We start from the raw sequence: 14547 nt of genomic DNA on the forward strand, positions 1-14547 counted from the left end.
ATGATCCAATCACCTCTCCCCAAAGGTTCTACATCTGAACTTTGCTGCACTGGGAACCAAACCTTCAATATAGAAGCATTCGGGTAACATTCCAGATCCAAACTAACATCCATCTATCTATCTATACATACATATATACATACATACCCATACACACTATGTTTGATTATACTGATGACTAACATTTATTGAAAATAAGAATTTGGAACACTAGTAAGGCTTGTTTAATTCTGGTAAAGAAGTTACATAATAATATCCTAGCAACTTTCCTGCTGCACACACGCACACACACATACACACACACACACACACACAGTCTCTGACTTAAAATTTTAGTGATGGAGAAATTACAAAGGCAATTAAGTATACAGTGTAGACATGAAGTAGATTATTGAAGTGAATGGAAAGTGAAGGAATTTTAAGGTGCTGCTTTGTGATAGTCACTGACCACATATGACTTTTGAGTACCTAAAATTTAGTCAAAATTGAAATGTGTTGTAAGTATAATACACAAGATTTCAAAGATTTAGTACAAAAAGGAATGTAAAATAACTCACTAATCGTTATTTAGTACTGATTACATGTTGAAAAAATACATTTTTCATTTAAAAAAATTGTAGTTGTTGATGGACAGCATGCCTTTATTTTATTTGTTTATTTTTATGTGGTGCTAAGGATCGAACCCAGTGCCTCACGCATGCTAGCCAAACACTCTGCCACTGAGCTATGGTCCAAATCCTGAATAAATATATTATTAAAATTAATTTCATCTGTTTCTTCTGTGCTTTTAATGTAGCTACTAGAAAAATTTTAATTACATGTGCATAAACAGCTTGCATTATATTCCTATTGGACAGTGCTGTTTTAGATGCATTAGAAAGATGAAAAAAATTGAAGTAGCCTAAACTCAATCATGAACAATAGTCACAGAAATTTGCTGTTCAATGTTCTAAATAAGAAAAACTGCTTTTCCAACATTGCAATCCTTATTGTTTTCATTTTAACTTAGCTTATAAGTAAAGGAGTTAGAGTTAATAATTTTCAACAGTGTTTTTTAATATTTAATTTTTTGGTGTAGATGGACACAACACAATGCCTTTATTCTTTTATGTGGTGCTGAGGATTGAACCCGGTCCCGCCCCTGCGGTAGACTGAGTGCTCTACCGCTGAGCCACAATCCTAGCCCTCAACAGTTTTTATGCTACAAAAAATATGTAAAAAGTATTTACTTACCATTTCATTTTAATGTCTTTAGGTACTGAGCAATGTAAAAAGGTTAGTAGAGCTCATTGATTACCTCCACTTTAGCTCTGAGTTCAATTTGCAGGAAGGGGTTTGGGCGGAAAGGTAAAGTTCGTGGCAGCCCATACTCTGACCATGTAGAGAACCCCTCCTATTTGGAGGAGAAAATAGTGCTAATGTTTATATTTGGCCTTTTCCTCCACAGGTATTACAGTAACAGCCCACACTACTTCATTTTTAATACCAGAAGTGCTGTAAGTATTGACTCTTTAAAACTACAGTTAATTATGAATGTAATGCATTCCTCTATTGTGATATATGTAAGAAATAATAAAAATAAATAAATAAATAAAATACAGTTGAGTATTAAATATTTTTGAACCTTCAAACAGAGAGTAGAGTTAATAAAACTGTTTTCTAGCTAACCATCACTTTTATTTTTATTTAATTTCTTTCATCCTATTTATCACCTTAAAATAGGTCTCTTCTCCAATATATGTCCTTAAATATATGTGCCCTTAAATACATATGTAGCAAAATATTCAGTGTTTTGTGTGTTTTTTGTGATTTAATATTCACAAAATGATGTTATGATACAGACAGTATATTGTCCAAACTATTGAGAATAAAAGAGAATGCTATTAATAATTATTCAATAGGCATAAGCTTACAACAAGTATAAACTAGAACTATCTAGACTAATATAGATGTGGGGGTGACCCCAGCTTTAGACCTCATTCTCTATATTACTTTTTCTTTCAATTCTACACTTTGTCTAGTTCATTTCTTTTTAATGCTGCCTAATTACTAAGTATATATCAATTATATTTTATTTATATATTTCCTTAATGATGGCCAAATAGTTTCCTACCACCATAAACAACACAGTGATAAATGCTTTATAAATTATAAAAGTCCTTTTACATATCTACACAAAAAATTTCTACTGTATGTAGCCAAGAGAGGAGTTGCTAGGCCACAGGGAATACAGATTCCTAATATAACTAAGTTCTACAGGATTATTTCCAGAATGGAACTTACACTGTCACTCAATGTACTTCACCAAAAAAATTAGTATTATTAAATTTTCAATGTTTACTCCTCCCATTACTACACAATAGTAGCTTATTGATGGTATTTCAATTCTCTGATGACTTGTGATTTAGAACACATCATTACATATTTATGTAGGGCTCTCCTTCTATGAATTATCTGTTTATATCCTTTGCCCACTTTCCATTCAATTTTCTGCCTTTTTCTTGTTGATTTACAGAGTGCTGTCTGCATCCTACTCTATATTTTAATGTTGGTTTCAAACACTTCAGTTACCTCTAACTAACCATTAACTTTGTCCATGAATACTTTATTGGGAGATGGGGGTGATTTTTGATAATCCAAGTCCCTTTCCTCCCATTTTGCTTTGGTGATATAAACTTTGGGGGTTGTCTTTATCTAAGAAAAACCCTTGTTCACCTTGAGTTGCGAATATTTTTCTCATACATTTTCTTTTACATGCCTTACATTTTTACCTTTAAAATACATGTCATAAATCCATCTGGAATCCACCTTCTATGTAGTATAATAGGCATTCACATAAATACTTTTTCCATATAGTGAACCAGAATTTATTAAACAACTTACTGTTTCCCTATTGTTTTTCTGGTGTTCTCTTTGTTCTATATAAAGATAGCTTGGTTTTAAAACTCTCATCTGACTCGGTGCCAATTCTATACCCTCTTATTCTATAGCTTATTACTGAATCTTCATACCTGATAATGTGAATGTTTTGATTTGTTCTTCCATAAGACTGATTTGGATATTTCTGTCTCTTTGCATTTTTATGTAAATTTTAGAGTAACACACACAAATCTGTTTAGATTTTCATTGGGTTTGCTTTTGGGAAGAATTGATAATTGGTTATAATGGGAATCGGCATCATTATAATATAGAATCTTCCAACTGATGGAGAATGATGCCCTCCAGAGTTCTCCTGTTCGTCTTATTCCTAACTTTAGTAAATTTTTCTAATTTGTCCCAGGTAAACATAATGCTCACTTTTGAGCAGATATATATATATATATATATGTATATATATATATATATATATATATATAATTAACAAGGTATCTACTAACTCCTAATTTATGAAATATTTGTAGCAAAAAATAGTTACTATAAATAGTGACATGTGTATTATAGTGAACTTTTAAATATCTTCATGATCTACAGAAATAACCATATGAATTTTTCTCCTTAGGTTAATGAACATAATAAATCACAGTAATATATTCACTTATATTTCATCATCCATTATAGTATTATTGCATTTCAGAAAAAATTTCCCTTGGTACCAGTGTATTATTATTTTAATATGCTTCCAGATTCCATTGTTAGCATTTTATTGAAGATTCTTTTATCAGTATTTACCAGAGATTACTCCATAGCAGTGATGCCATTGAAATTCTGGAAAATTTTTATTGTGTGAGTCTATCCCATCTTTTGCAGGATAACTTGCTTCCCTTATTCCCAAACACTAAATGACAGGAAAACCCCTAGTCATTGTGTAACCTAACACACTCCTCCATATTTCCGAATACTGGCTAGGCAAAGCAGAAGTCAGTTAGTATGCAAAGTGTAGCGTACTGTTTAGTACCTACTTGGAATTGTCAGTGCCTGTCCTATACAATTTGTTAAATACTTATAATTGTTTTTCCTGCCTTCAAGAGGGAGTATGTAGCAGTCAAGGATTAATGTGGACAGCAGCAAGCACTCTTTTTGCAGGCAGAAACTGATGAATGGATAGATAAAATGTGGAAGAGCTATGTAATGGAATATTATTGATTAATAAAAATGAAGTGCTGACACGTGCTCCATCATAGATGAATCTTGAAAACTTTTTTACTAAGAGAAATAAGTCAGTTACAAAGGACCACTACACATTGCATGATTTCATTTGTATGAAATGTCTAGAATAGGAAAATCTATAGACAGTCACTTGGTGATTACCTAGGGCTGGGAGTTAGGGGTTGGGTGGTAACCTCAACCCAGTATCACCAAATAGCTCATCGGTATTCAAATTTCCAATTGTTTTGCAAATTTCATTTTTGCTTGCTTATGTATATCTGGATCCAGATAAAGGATATACACGATGCATAGTTTGTATATATCCTTAGGTCCTTTTGTAAACAGGCAAATTTATTGAAATTTTACACAGAATAAAATTTATTTATGTTAAGCTTAGAGTTTGATGAGTTTTGAAATGCCTACAATTGCACAATCACAACAGTAATAAAGGTATAGAATGTTTACATCCCCCCCAGAAATTCCCTCATGCCCTTTGCAGTGAGGCCACACCCTCTCCCACCCCAGCTACTGGCAATCACTGTCTTCCTGTTCCTGTAGTTTTCCCTTTTCTAGATCGTCAAACATAGATGAAATTGTATAATAGAGAGTCTTTTTTGAATCAGTTTTCTTTCACTTAGCCTAGTGCTTTCAGATTCATTCATAATATTACATAAGAGTACTTCATTCCTTTTTATTGTTGAGTAATATTCCTTTGCATTTGTGGGTCACTAATTTAGGCCCTTTTCCCTCAGCTTTAGCTTGTCTGCTTTCTCTTTGCTTCCTTATACTGATTTCACATGAATCTGCTGAATTTTGGTCACTTATTTCAATCAACTTTTGGGATATCAAGAGATACCTTGTCATTGAGTTTTCTAATTGATGCTGTCCAGTGATTTTCTTGGTAGTATCCTAATTGTCCTTTCTGCCGCACGACCAGCATGCTAGCTTCATACTAGAGGTTCAAAACATAGAAGTTAACTAGTGAGATCAAATTAAAGACACATAACACTCAATTTACCTTTTCTCTTGCCCAGCTCAGAGACGGCCCCTCCCAGCTCCTGCCTCTAGCCACCTGATGTGGTAGCCAGGTTTACACAAGAGACCAGCAGGAGAGAGAAAGAGCACGCCAGAGAGTGGGCTTTTATTGGGGAACAAGAAATTTAGGGGAAAATTCCATCCAATGAAGGTCGAGGGGGACAGCATTCCAAGGTCAGGGTCAGTGATTGGTCTCAGGGTCAATGGTCAGTCACACCCCACACGGACGGGCTCTCGCACCTAAAAAGGGTGGGGATAAGCTCTGACACAGCTGGCCGGTGCGCCTCACACCCACTCAGGGAGGTACCCAATCACGTGGAGAATGGCTTCCCACAGTCCTTTCTATGTTTATAGGGAAGTTTGAGTATATTGAAAAAAACACATCACCACTGTCCTTTCTCAATGTTCTTTCCATTGTTTCTTTCCTTCTTCTCCTCTTTCTCCTCCTCCTCTTCTTTCTTCTTCTTCTGGTAGTGCTGGGTGCTCTACCACAGAGCTATATTTCCAGTCCCTTTTTATTTTTTATTTTGAGACAGGGTCTCACTAAGTTGCTGAGACTGGCCTCAAACTTGTGATCCTCCTGCCTCATCCTCCTAAGTACCTGGAATTATACTTGTGTGCTACCACACCCTGGTTTTCTAACTTCCTATTTTTTCTCATTCCTTTCATTTTTGACTTTTTCTTTCTTGTTATTTCTTAAATTTTCATCTTACACTGAAAACTGAGTTTATTCACTTTCAAACTATCTTATTTCTTCTGAATACTTTTAAGGCTATACGTCTCCTCCTGGAGACTCCTTATACTCACATATGGCAAGTTTTGATAATATCAAATGTGTTTATTTATAAATATTTTGTAAATTATTGTTATGCCTTCTTCCATGAATCATTTAGAAATACAGGGTTTTTTTGTTTTTGTTTTGTTTTTTTGTCTTTGGTTTGGTTTGTTGTTCTTTTAAGATAACAAATATCCTAGGATTTTTTTCTGGCTAACTTTATGAGAAATTTTCATTAATATAAAAAGGCATGGTATATGAGAAAATGATTCATTGAGATTAGTTAAGACCTTCTTTTATAAATATGATCAATTTGGTAAATGCTCTATGTGAAATTGAAAAGTATATGCACATTTTATCTTGGTTAATTTTAGGAATGTATGTATTTTAAACATAACTTATCACGGCACTTGTTAATGATGTTTTTCTAGTCTGTGAGTATCTTTTTTTTCAGCTTATCTATAGTTTGAAGAAAAGATATTAAAAACCTACCACTAGGGCTGGGGATGTGGCTCAAGTGGTAGCGTGCTCACCTGGCATGCGTGCGGCCCGGGTTCGATCCTCAGCACCACATACAAACAAAGATGTTGTGTCCACCGAAAACTAAAAAATAAATATTAAAAATTCTTAAAAAAAAAAAAAAAACCTACCACTATACTAATGCCTAAATTTTTCTCCTAATAATTCTATCAAATTTTGTCTTATATATTTCAAAATTATTTTCTATCTTCTGATTGATTTTTCTCTTTTTTCTTATACATTGCCATTAAATCTGTAACATCAAGTCTATGAAACAGTTGATATTATAATCCCATATTACAAATTAGGAAACAATTAATATTGACATACGCATGTGTCCATAATTTTTGTGTAATAAAGATAAGAGGGTGAGCTAGGGTTCCAACTCTAGCTAAACACTACCATACCAATGCTGAGCCTAAGACTAACAATGTCAGAAAGTATCTCGCTATATTTCAGGAGGTGAAAGAAAGAATTTATAAACAAAAGAACTGAAAGGCAAGGTACCTAAACCGGTCAGGGTTACTCCAGGAGAACTGGGCTGGAATGAAGTAATGACACACAGACAGAGAAATACCTTTTTTTTTTTAGTTCTGCGATGGCCTCTCTGTCCCAGCTCCCACCAAGGAGGCAAGGCAAGCAAGAAAGAGAGGGAGCACCTCGAACCGGGGTTTTACTAATGGGGGGAGCTAATCCATGGAACATTATATCCAACAAAAGGGCAGAAGGGCAGGATTACAACCAACAGATGGGTGTAATTCAACCCCTTCCGGTAATGCTCACTCCCAGAGCTATACCTGTCTTATCTGAGCAGAGGTAAAGTCCAGTTGCATTGCAGGGTGCAATACCTCTTTACTTAGAACTTAAAGGGGTGTACATAGCTCCTGAACAGGGTGGCCCCCGGCAGCAAGGTGAAAAATAGCTGCAGAAATAAGGAGAAGGTAACCAGTGAAGTTATTATGGTCATTGATGATGTGTAAATAACAGGACCTCAGAATGAAATGAGATTTGTTTTTTAAGGAAAGGATCATGTCTTTCTTACCCTTTTTTAATCCCCAGAATCTGTCAGTCTGCTCCTAGCTGCTTAATAAGTAAAATAAAATTAAGTGTACTAGGGATTGGAATATAGCTCCATAATAGAGTCCTTACTTAGCATAAGCCAGGTCCTGGGTTCAATCCCGAATACCCACTCCCAAGTTAAAAGTTTATAGACTTAGGGGAGACTACTGAAAAGTCCCAGGAAGTTACTTTTCCTTTGTCATATTACTTTGTACAATTTTAAAGCAATTGAATTTTAGTTATTCTATCTTTAAATAACAAGGTCTGAGAATATTGAACCCTACAACCAAACACTGAGGTGTGAACATTTTGAAGCTCATTTTTCATTTGAACTCTGTAATTTTCTTTACAGATTAAGTTAGAGTATGAAGGAACAAATTTTTCTGAGTGGAATGTGCCAGAAGATTGTCAGATTGAAAATAACAAGTAAGACTTTTACTGTGAATGTAAATTCATATATGTTATTTACACTTAAAAAAGCATTCATAGCCACACTGTGGCATGTGCCTGTAATCCCAGCAACTCAGGAGGCCGAGGCAGGAGAATTGCCAGCTTAAGATCAGCCTTGGCAATTTAGCAAGACACTGTCTCAAAACAAAAAAAAAAAAAAAGAGAGAGAGAGAGAGAGAGAAAAATTTTTTGCTATATTTAAAATTTTCTCTTAGCATTCAACTGAAGATTTTAGGGTTAAAAAAAAAACAGTGAGGCAATTTTTATTCAACTTGTTTACATCTGTTATTTCTTCTTTCCTATTCTTTTTAAACACTAGATCACCCGTGACAGAACTGCGTTGTACTTCTCCTGGTTCTTATATTATACAACCAATTGTTACAGGCCCAGTAAGTTGATTTTAATGATAACTTATTGACATTTGAACAATCTTTCCTATTTTGTTTTATTTTTCTTTTGAGTTTTTCAACCAAATTTGTCTGTTTTAAATAATATTAAATAAGAGAAAAATTTAAAAATTATTGTTGATATGTCATTAATTTTTAGATATATCTCATGCCAAATAATAAGTTATGAAATGGTATCTGATTTTACCTTGTTTATGGGGATAGGAATTAAACCAGGGTCTCAGGCCTGCTAGGCAAGTACTGTACCACTGAGCTACATTCCCAACACCTACATTAACCTTTTTTATTAGTAACAATTACAAAGTCCATAGGCAGCACCTTAAGATAACAGTACTTTCAAATCAATGAGTCTTATGTCATGCACTCTTGTGGCAATACCCAGGATTGAAAGGAATTTCTAGCAGACTTGTTTAATATTCTACTGCATTTTCTTTAATTAAGAAAGCATACGTAAATGCAAATGAAAGAGAATGATGTCGACTCTTCTCTAGTTTACCAAGTAAAATGTTTACAAAGTGAAGCATTATAAGGCATTGGCACTTTAATGATTAGTAACAAAGTACTGGCCACATTATCTAACAGCTGATGTGCCCACACAAGTATATCTGAATCTACTTGACAAAACCTGCTTTTACTTTGGGATTTAAGACTTCTCTTTAATTAATTAACTTTCTTTTCAAGATACAAGTAGACAGAATGCTGTGAGAGTGGCCAGCTGAATATTTATTCATTTTTCAATCCCTAGAGAGTGAAAAATATTTCTATTTGTCTTTTTGAGTCTTTAAGTAAATGTACCAGTTTTAAGAACACAATTCATGAAGAAGTAAAGGGCTCCTCTCGCTTTTATGTTGTAAGCCCGTATGTTTTAGTCAGCTTTTATATCACTGTGACCAAAACACCCAACAAGAACAACTTAGAAAAAGGTCAAATTTATTTGAGGCTTACAGTTTCAGAGATCTCAGTCCATAGAAGGATAGCCCCATTGCCTTGGGCCGACAGAGTCAGAACATCATGGGGGAAGGGTGCAACTGAGGGAAGATGCTCTCCTCATGGCAGCAAGGAAGCAGAGAGAAAGAGAAGGGGCCCCCAGGGAAGATGCACCCTTCCAGTGCATGCCCACCCTCTCTAGCCATGCCCCACCTGCTTTAAGTTCCATTCAAACTAGAATGGGCAGATGAGGTCACAGCTATCATAATCTAATCATTTCATCTCTAAATACTGCTAGGAGACCTCTCATAGCACCAAATAAATGTACAATGTTGTGTAACAACATGCATACACCCATTCATGTAGGAATATCTGTGTCATTTATGTGTCTGAGTGTCATTTGATTTTGTAACCCAGCTAAGGAGGTATATCAAACTTTTGAAATGTACTCAAAATCACTGAGTTTTGACAACCAAAAGCATTTCCAGGTATTGTAAAATGTCCCCTGGGGAGTAAAATCACCTGAGAACTTTTGAACCAGGAAATTAATTGAATTATTTATCAATAAGAAAGAAAAATACAATAATAATGTCTTTCAATTTGTCATTCGTGATAGTAAATTCTTAATTACAGGGAATAACCTGAGAATTGAGCTAGAATCATATGTATATTTATCCTGTTTTGAAATTTACTTATTCATCTTTATCTGATCTTAGAGAAGTAATTTAGTTCCCCTATGACTTTTATGTCAATGTTCATAAGTGTATTTATTTTAAAGTTAACTTAGTACATTCTAGTTTCTTCTGCATTTTCTTTTAGGAAAAAGAAGAAAAACGCTATTTGACAGTGGATTCTTCTAATATTTGTTTTCTGTGGTATTATACAGTTACGTAAGTAATGCCATTTGAAATACAAAGAATTAATGCTTTTAGAGTATTTAGCTTCAGCGTTTAATTAATCACAATTGCATTGCCTATATTATGGTTTTCATACAAACTTTTATCTACCCACATCTTGGTTGCCAAAGTAATACTGAACAACAAATAATGAAAATACCAACAGTAACCACTATTTGAACACAACTATGTCTACATGTTCATACTTACGTACATTGTCTTTCTCAACTTTTATAATAACCATATAAATGTAAGCACTATTTTCTTTAACTGATAAGAAAACATAAGATAAGTTAAATGATTTGAACAAAAATACAAAACTATATATCTAACAAAAAGGCTCTCTTTGTCTTGTGTAACTCTTAAAATTATTTTTTAGGGGGTACTGGGGATTGAACTCAGGGCACTCAACACTGAGCCACATCCCCAGCCCTATTTTGTATTTTATTTGGAGCCAGAGTTTCACTGAGTTGTTTAGCACCTCACTATTGCTGAGGCTGCTTTTAAATACTCGATCCTCCTGTCTCAGCCTGTCAGGCTACTGGGATTACAGGCATGTGCCACCACACTTGGCCTTCAAATTAATTTTAATGTGAGTGAATGAATATAACTAAGAAAGCGAAGCATGTAAGAATACATAATTAGGGCTGGAAATGTGGCTCAAGCGGACGTGCGCTCACCTGGCATGCACAGGGCACTGGGTTGAATCCTCAGCACCACTTTAAAAATAAAATAAAGATGTTGTGTCCTAAAAAATAAATATTAAAAACTTCTCTCTCTCTCTCTCACACACACACACACACACACACACACACACACACACACACACACAGTCTCTCTCTCTTTCTCTAAAAAAAGAATACATAATTAACTGTATTGTAAAATTAATCATTAAGTTAAAAAAGTGTTCATGAATCAGAACATAGTCAAGCACTATCACAAGCAATCTTGCATCCCTTTGATGAACCCCACTTGATCATGGTGCACTATCTTTTTAATATGTTTTTGTATGTGATTTGCCTATATTAAGAATTTTTGCATCTATGTTCATCAGGCACATTGGTCTGAAGTTTTCTTTCCTTGATGTGTCTTTTTCTGGTTTTGGTATCAGAATGACACTAGCTTTCTAGAATGAGTTTGGAAGGGTTTTCCTTCTTTTCTTTCTTTCTTTCTTTCTTTCTTTCTTTCTTTCTTTCTTTCTTTCTTTCTGTTTGTTTTGTTTTTTGATACTGGGGATTGAACTCTCAGGGGCAAAACGGCCACTGAGTCACATCCCCAGCCCTATTTTGTATTTTATTTATAGACAGGGTCTGACTAAGTTGCTTGGTACCTCGCTTTTGCTGAGGATGGCTTTAAACTTGCAATCCTCCTGCCTCAGCCTCCCGAACCGTAGGGTTACTGGCATGTACCACTGTGCCTGGTGGTTCCCTCCTTTTCTATTTTATGGGACAATTTGAAGAGGATTGGTGTTAGTTCTTCTTTGAAGATCTGGTAGAACTAAGCCGAGAACCTGTTTGGTTCTGGGCTTTCCTTTGTTGGTAAGCTTTTGATGGCATCTTCTATTTTATTGCTTGAAACTGATAAAATTTTCTATGTCCTCTTGATTCAATTTGGGTAGGTCATATGTCTCTAGAAATTTGTTGATTTCTTCAGATTTTCTATTTTATTAGAGTATAATAGTTTGTTTATCATCTGTATTTCAGAAGTGTCCATCATGATATTTACTTTTTCATCATGAATTTTAATAATTTGAGTTTTCACTCTTTTTCTCTTTATAGGCTTGGTGAAGGTTTATCAACTTTATTTATTTTTTCAAAGAATCAACTTTTTTGTTTTGTCCATGTTTAAGTGTTTTTATTTTTGCTTTAATTTCATTGATATCAGCTGATTTTAAGTATTTTCTGTCTCCTACTTCTTTTGGTGTTGATTTGTTCTTTTTTTCCTAGTGAAATGAATGAAAAAAAATTGTTGCAGCTCTTTCTGTACATGGGAATTTTACTTCTAGCTCCTAATACGCTCCTAGGGCTTTGAGACGTAATGTTAGGTTATTTTTTTGTTGACTTTCTATCTTTTTTAGTGAATGAGCTCAGTGCATTGAACTTTCCTCTTAGAATGCCTTCAAAGTGTCACAGAGATTTTAATATGTTGTACTGCTATTTACCTCTAAATAATTTTTTATTTCATTCCTAATTTTTCTGCTATCCATTGGTCATTTTCTGTTATCCATTGGTCATTCTTAAGTCTTCAGGTGGTAGAGTAGATTCTATTTTTTATTTTATATTGATTTTTAATTTCATTCCATTATGATCTGATAAAATGCAAGGTATTATTTTGTATTTGCTTAGAGTTGCTCTATGGCCTGAAATATGGTCTATTTTAGAGTAGGATCTGTGTGCTGTGGAGAAGAAAGTGTATTCAGTCATTGGTGGATGAAATATTCAATATATATCAGTTAAGTCTAAATTATTAATTGTATTTTTTTAGTTCTATAGTTTCTTCATTTAGTTTTTGTTTGGTGGATCTAACCAGTGGTGAGAGCAGTGTGTTAAACTCACCCAGTACTATTGTGTTGTGGTCTATTAATATGTCATGCAGTGTGGATTTTCCAGGCCTGTACTGCAGGCCAAACTAGGGTTTCTCCAGGAATTGGCTCCCTCACCTGCCAGACCTGGCACTGTAGTGGCAAAACTGTTCTTTCCTCTTCCCTCTGCACGCAGCTGGTAGAGATGGAGCTTCTTTCCCTCACAAGACAAGGATATTGTGCAGCAAATCTTGATCTCTAAACTCTCCATACCCAGACATGCCTCAAGCCTCTTAAAAGTGCAGAATCCTTTAATTCCCTTTTCTCTCCTCTTTACTCACAGAGGGACCACTCTGGCTGGTACCTCCAGCCATGACAGCAGCGGTGGCACTGAGGATGTCTTCCTCATCCAATCTCTTAGGTCCCTGATCTGCTTTGAGCTTCCAGCATTAAATTCCAGTAAAGTTCTTCCCCATTTTTTTTCCATTCACCTAGCTTGCTGAGAAGCTGCCAGACTGCTTTCTTGGTTGCACGCCGTGGAGCAAACAGGAAAGCAACCTTCTCTATTCCACCATCATGAAAATCCCCTACTTTTCAGTTTTCTTGTAATGCCTGGTTTTTGTATTAAGATGATTTTGGCCTCATAGAATGATTTAGAAAGTATTCCCTCTACTTCTATTTTTTGAAAAAGATCATAGATAATTGGTATAATTTTCCCATTGTTTGGTACAGAGAACTTACCAGAGAACTCATTTATACCTGGAATTTTTTTATTGTTGTTTAAATTTTTGAAGGTAATTAGTTATTGATTCAAAATTTTTAGTAGATATATTATTCACATGATCTTTCTTCTGTGAGTTTTGGCAGATGGTGTCTTTCAGGGAATTAGTGGATTTCATCAAATTTATGGGCAAATTGTTAAGGGTATTTCTGAATTTCTTAGTATCTCACTTTTGCTAAGGCTGGCTTTGAACTCACAATCTTCCTGCCTCAGCCTCCCAAGCCACTAGCTACGTTTCATTTTTTTTTACACCACTACTAAAATGTTTTAGTTATTATACCTTGGTGGTATCTTTTGCGATCAGGTATTGTGATGCTGTCTGCTTTTTTCTTTTTGCTCAAAATAACTTTGAATACTAGGGGTCTTTTGAGGGTTTTCTATGAATTTTAGGATTGTTTTTATATTTCTGTGAACAATGCCATTGGTATTTTAATGGGAATTGCATTGTCTATGTAAATTGCTTTGGGTAATATGGACATTTGGACTATCAATTCTTTCTATCCATAAAGATGGAATGTATTTGTATCTTGTGTGTTTGTGTCCTCTTCAATTTCTTTCAGCAACGTTTTGTAATTTTCATTGTAGATATCATGCATTTGTGTCTAAAACTCTTTAATTCCTAAAACTTTATGACCTAGAAGCAAACACCATTCCATACTATTCTGCTGCTTCTGTATCTCTTCATCCTGATGCCAAATGAAAGTATAGGATCTTTTCCAAAAACAGGGGAAAACACTGTTTAAAGTATTAAATGTAGATCTTATTCTTCAATAGTCACTTTTATTACCTGTCATGATTTTCTTTTATTTGTAATATAATGTCATGTTGCTTGGACACGGTAATACTCATGGGCCCAGTGCAGACCTTTTACTCACCTGGTGATTCAGCATGGGCCCACCAGCTGCCAGCTTCCTACCAGTTTCTCCTCTCCATAGATCCATTATCATGCCCAGAACAATGATGGCATCTGAAAAATCAAGCCAGGTATGAAATAATGGGAGCCCCCAAGATTAGCACAACCTCTGCACTGAAATATGCTAGATACCTGAATTGGAGGTGCCCAAGAAGCTCACTCCTGCAATGATGAGGGC

The 14547-nt window shown here is 34.9% G+C and overlaps 1 protein-coding gene across 1 annotated transcript in view; it reads left to right on the forward strand.

Moving 5' to 3' along the window:
- Catspere (catsper channel auxiliary subunit epsilon) overlaps positions 1 to 14547 on the forward strand; it is a 157557-nt gene that overhangs the window by 13493 nt on the left and 129517 nt on the right. Inside the window, exons 3-6 of the mRNA XM_015483306.1 lie at positions 1328 to 1496; positions 7827 to 7900; positions 8244 to 8317; positions 10085 to 10148. Coding sequence (XP_015338792.1) covers positions 1328 to 1496; positions 7827 to 7900; positions 8244 to 8317; positions 10085 to 10148 — 381 coding nt within the window. The remainder of the gene's footprint in view (positions 1 to 1327; positions 1497 to 7826; positions 7901 to 8243; positions 8318 to 10084; positions 10149 to 14547) is intronic.

Source organism: Marmota marmota, unplaced genomic scaffold (assembly GCF_001458135.2).
Source record: "Marmota marmota marmota unplaced genomic scaffold, marMar, whole genome shotgun sequence".
Classification (NCBI taxonomy): Eukaryota; Metazoa; Chordata; class Mammalia; order Rodentia; family Sciuridae; genus Marmota; species Marmota marmota.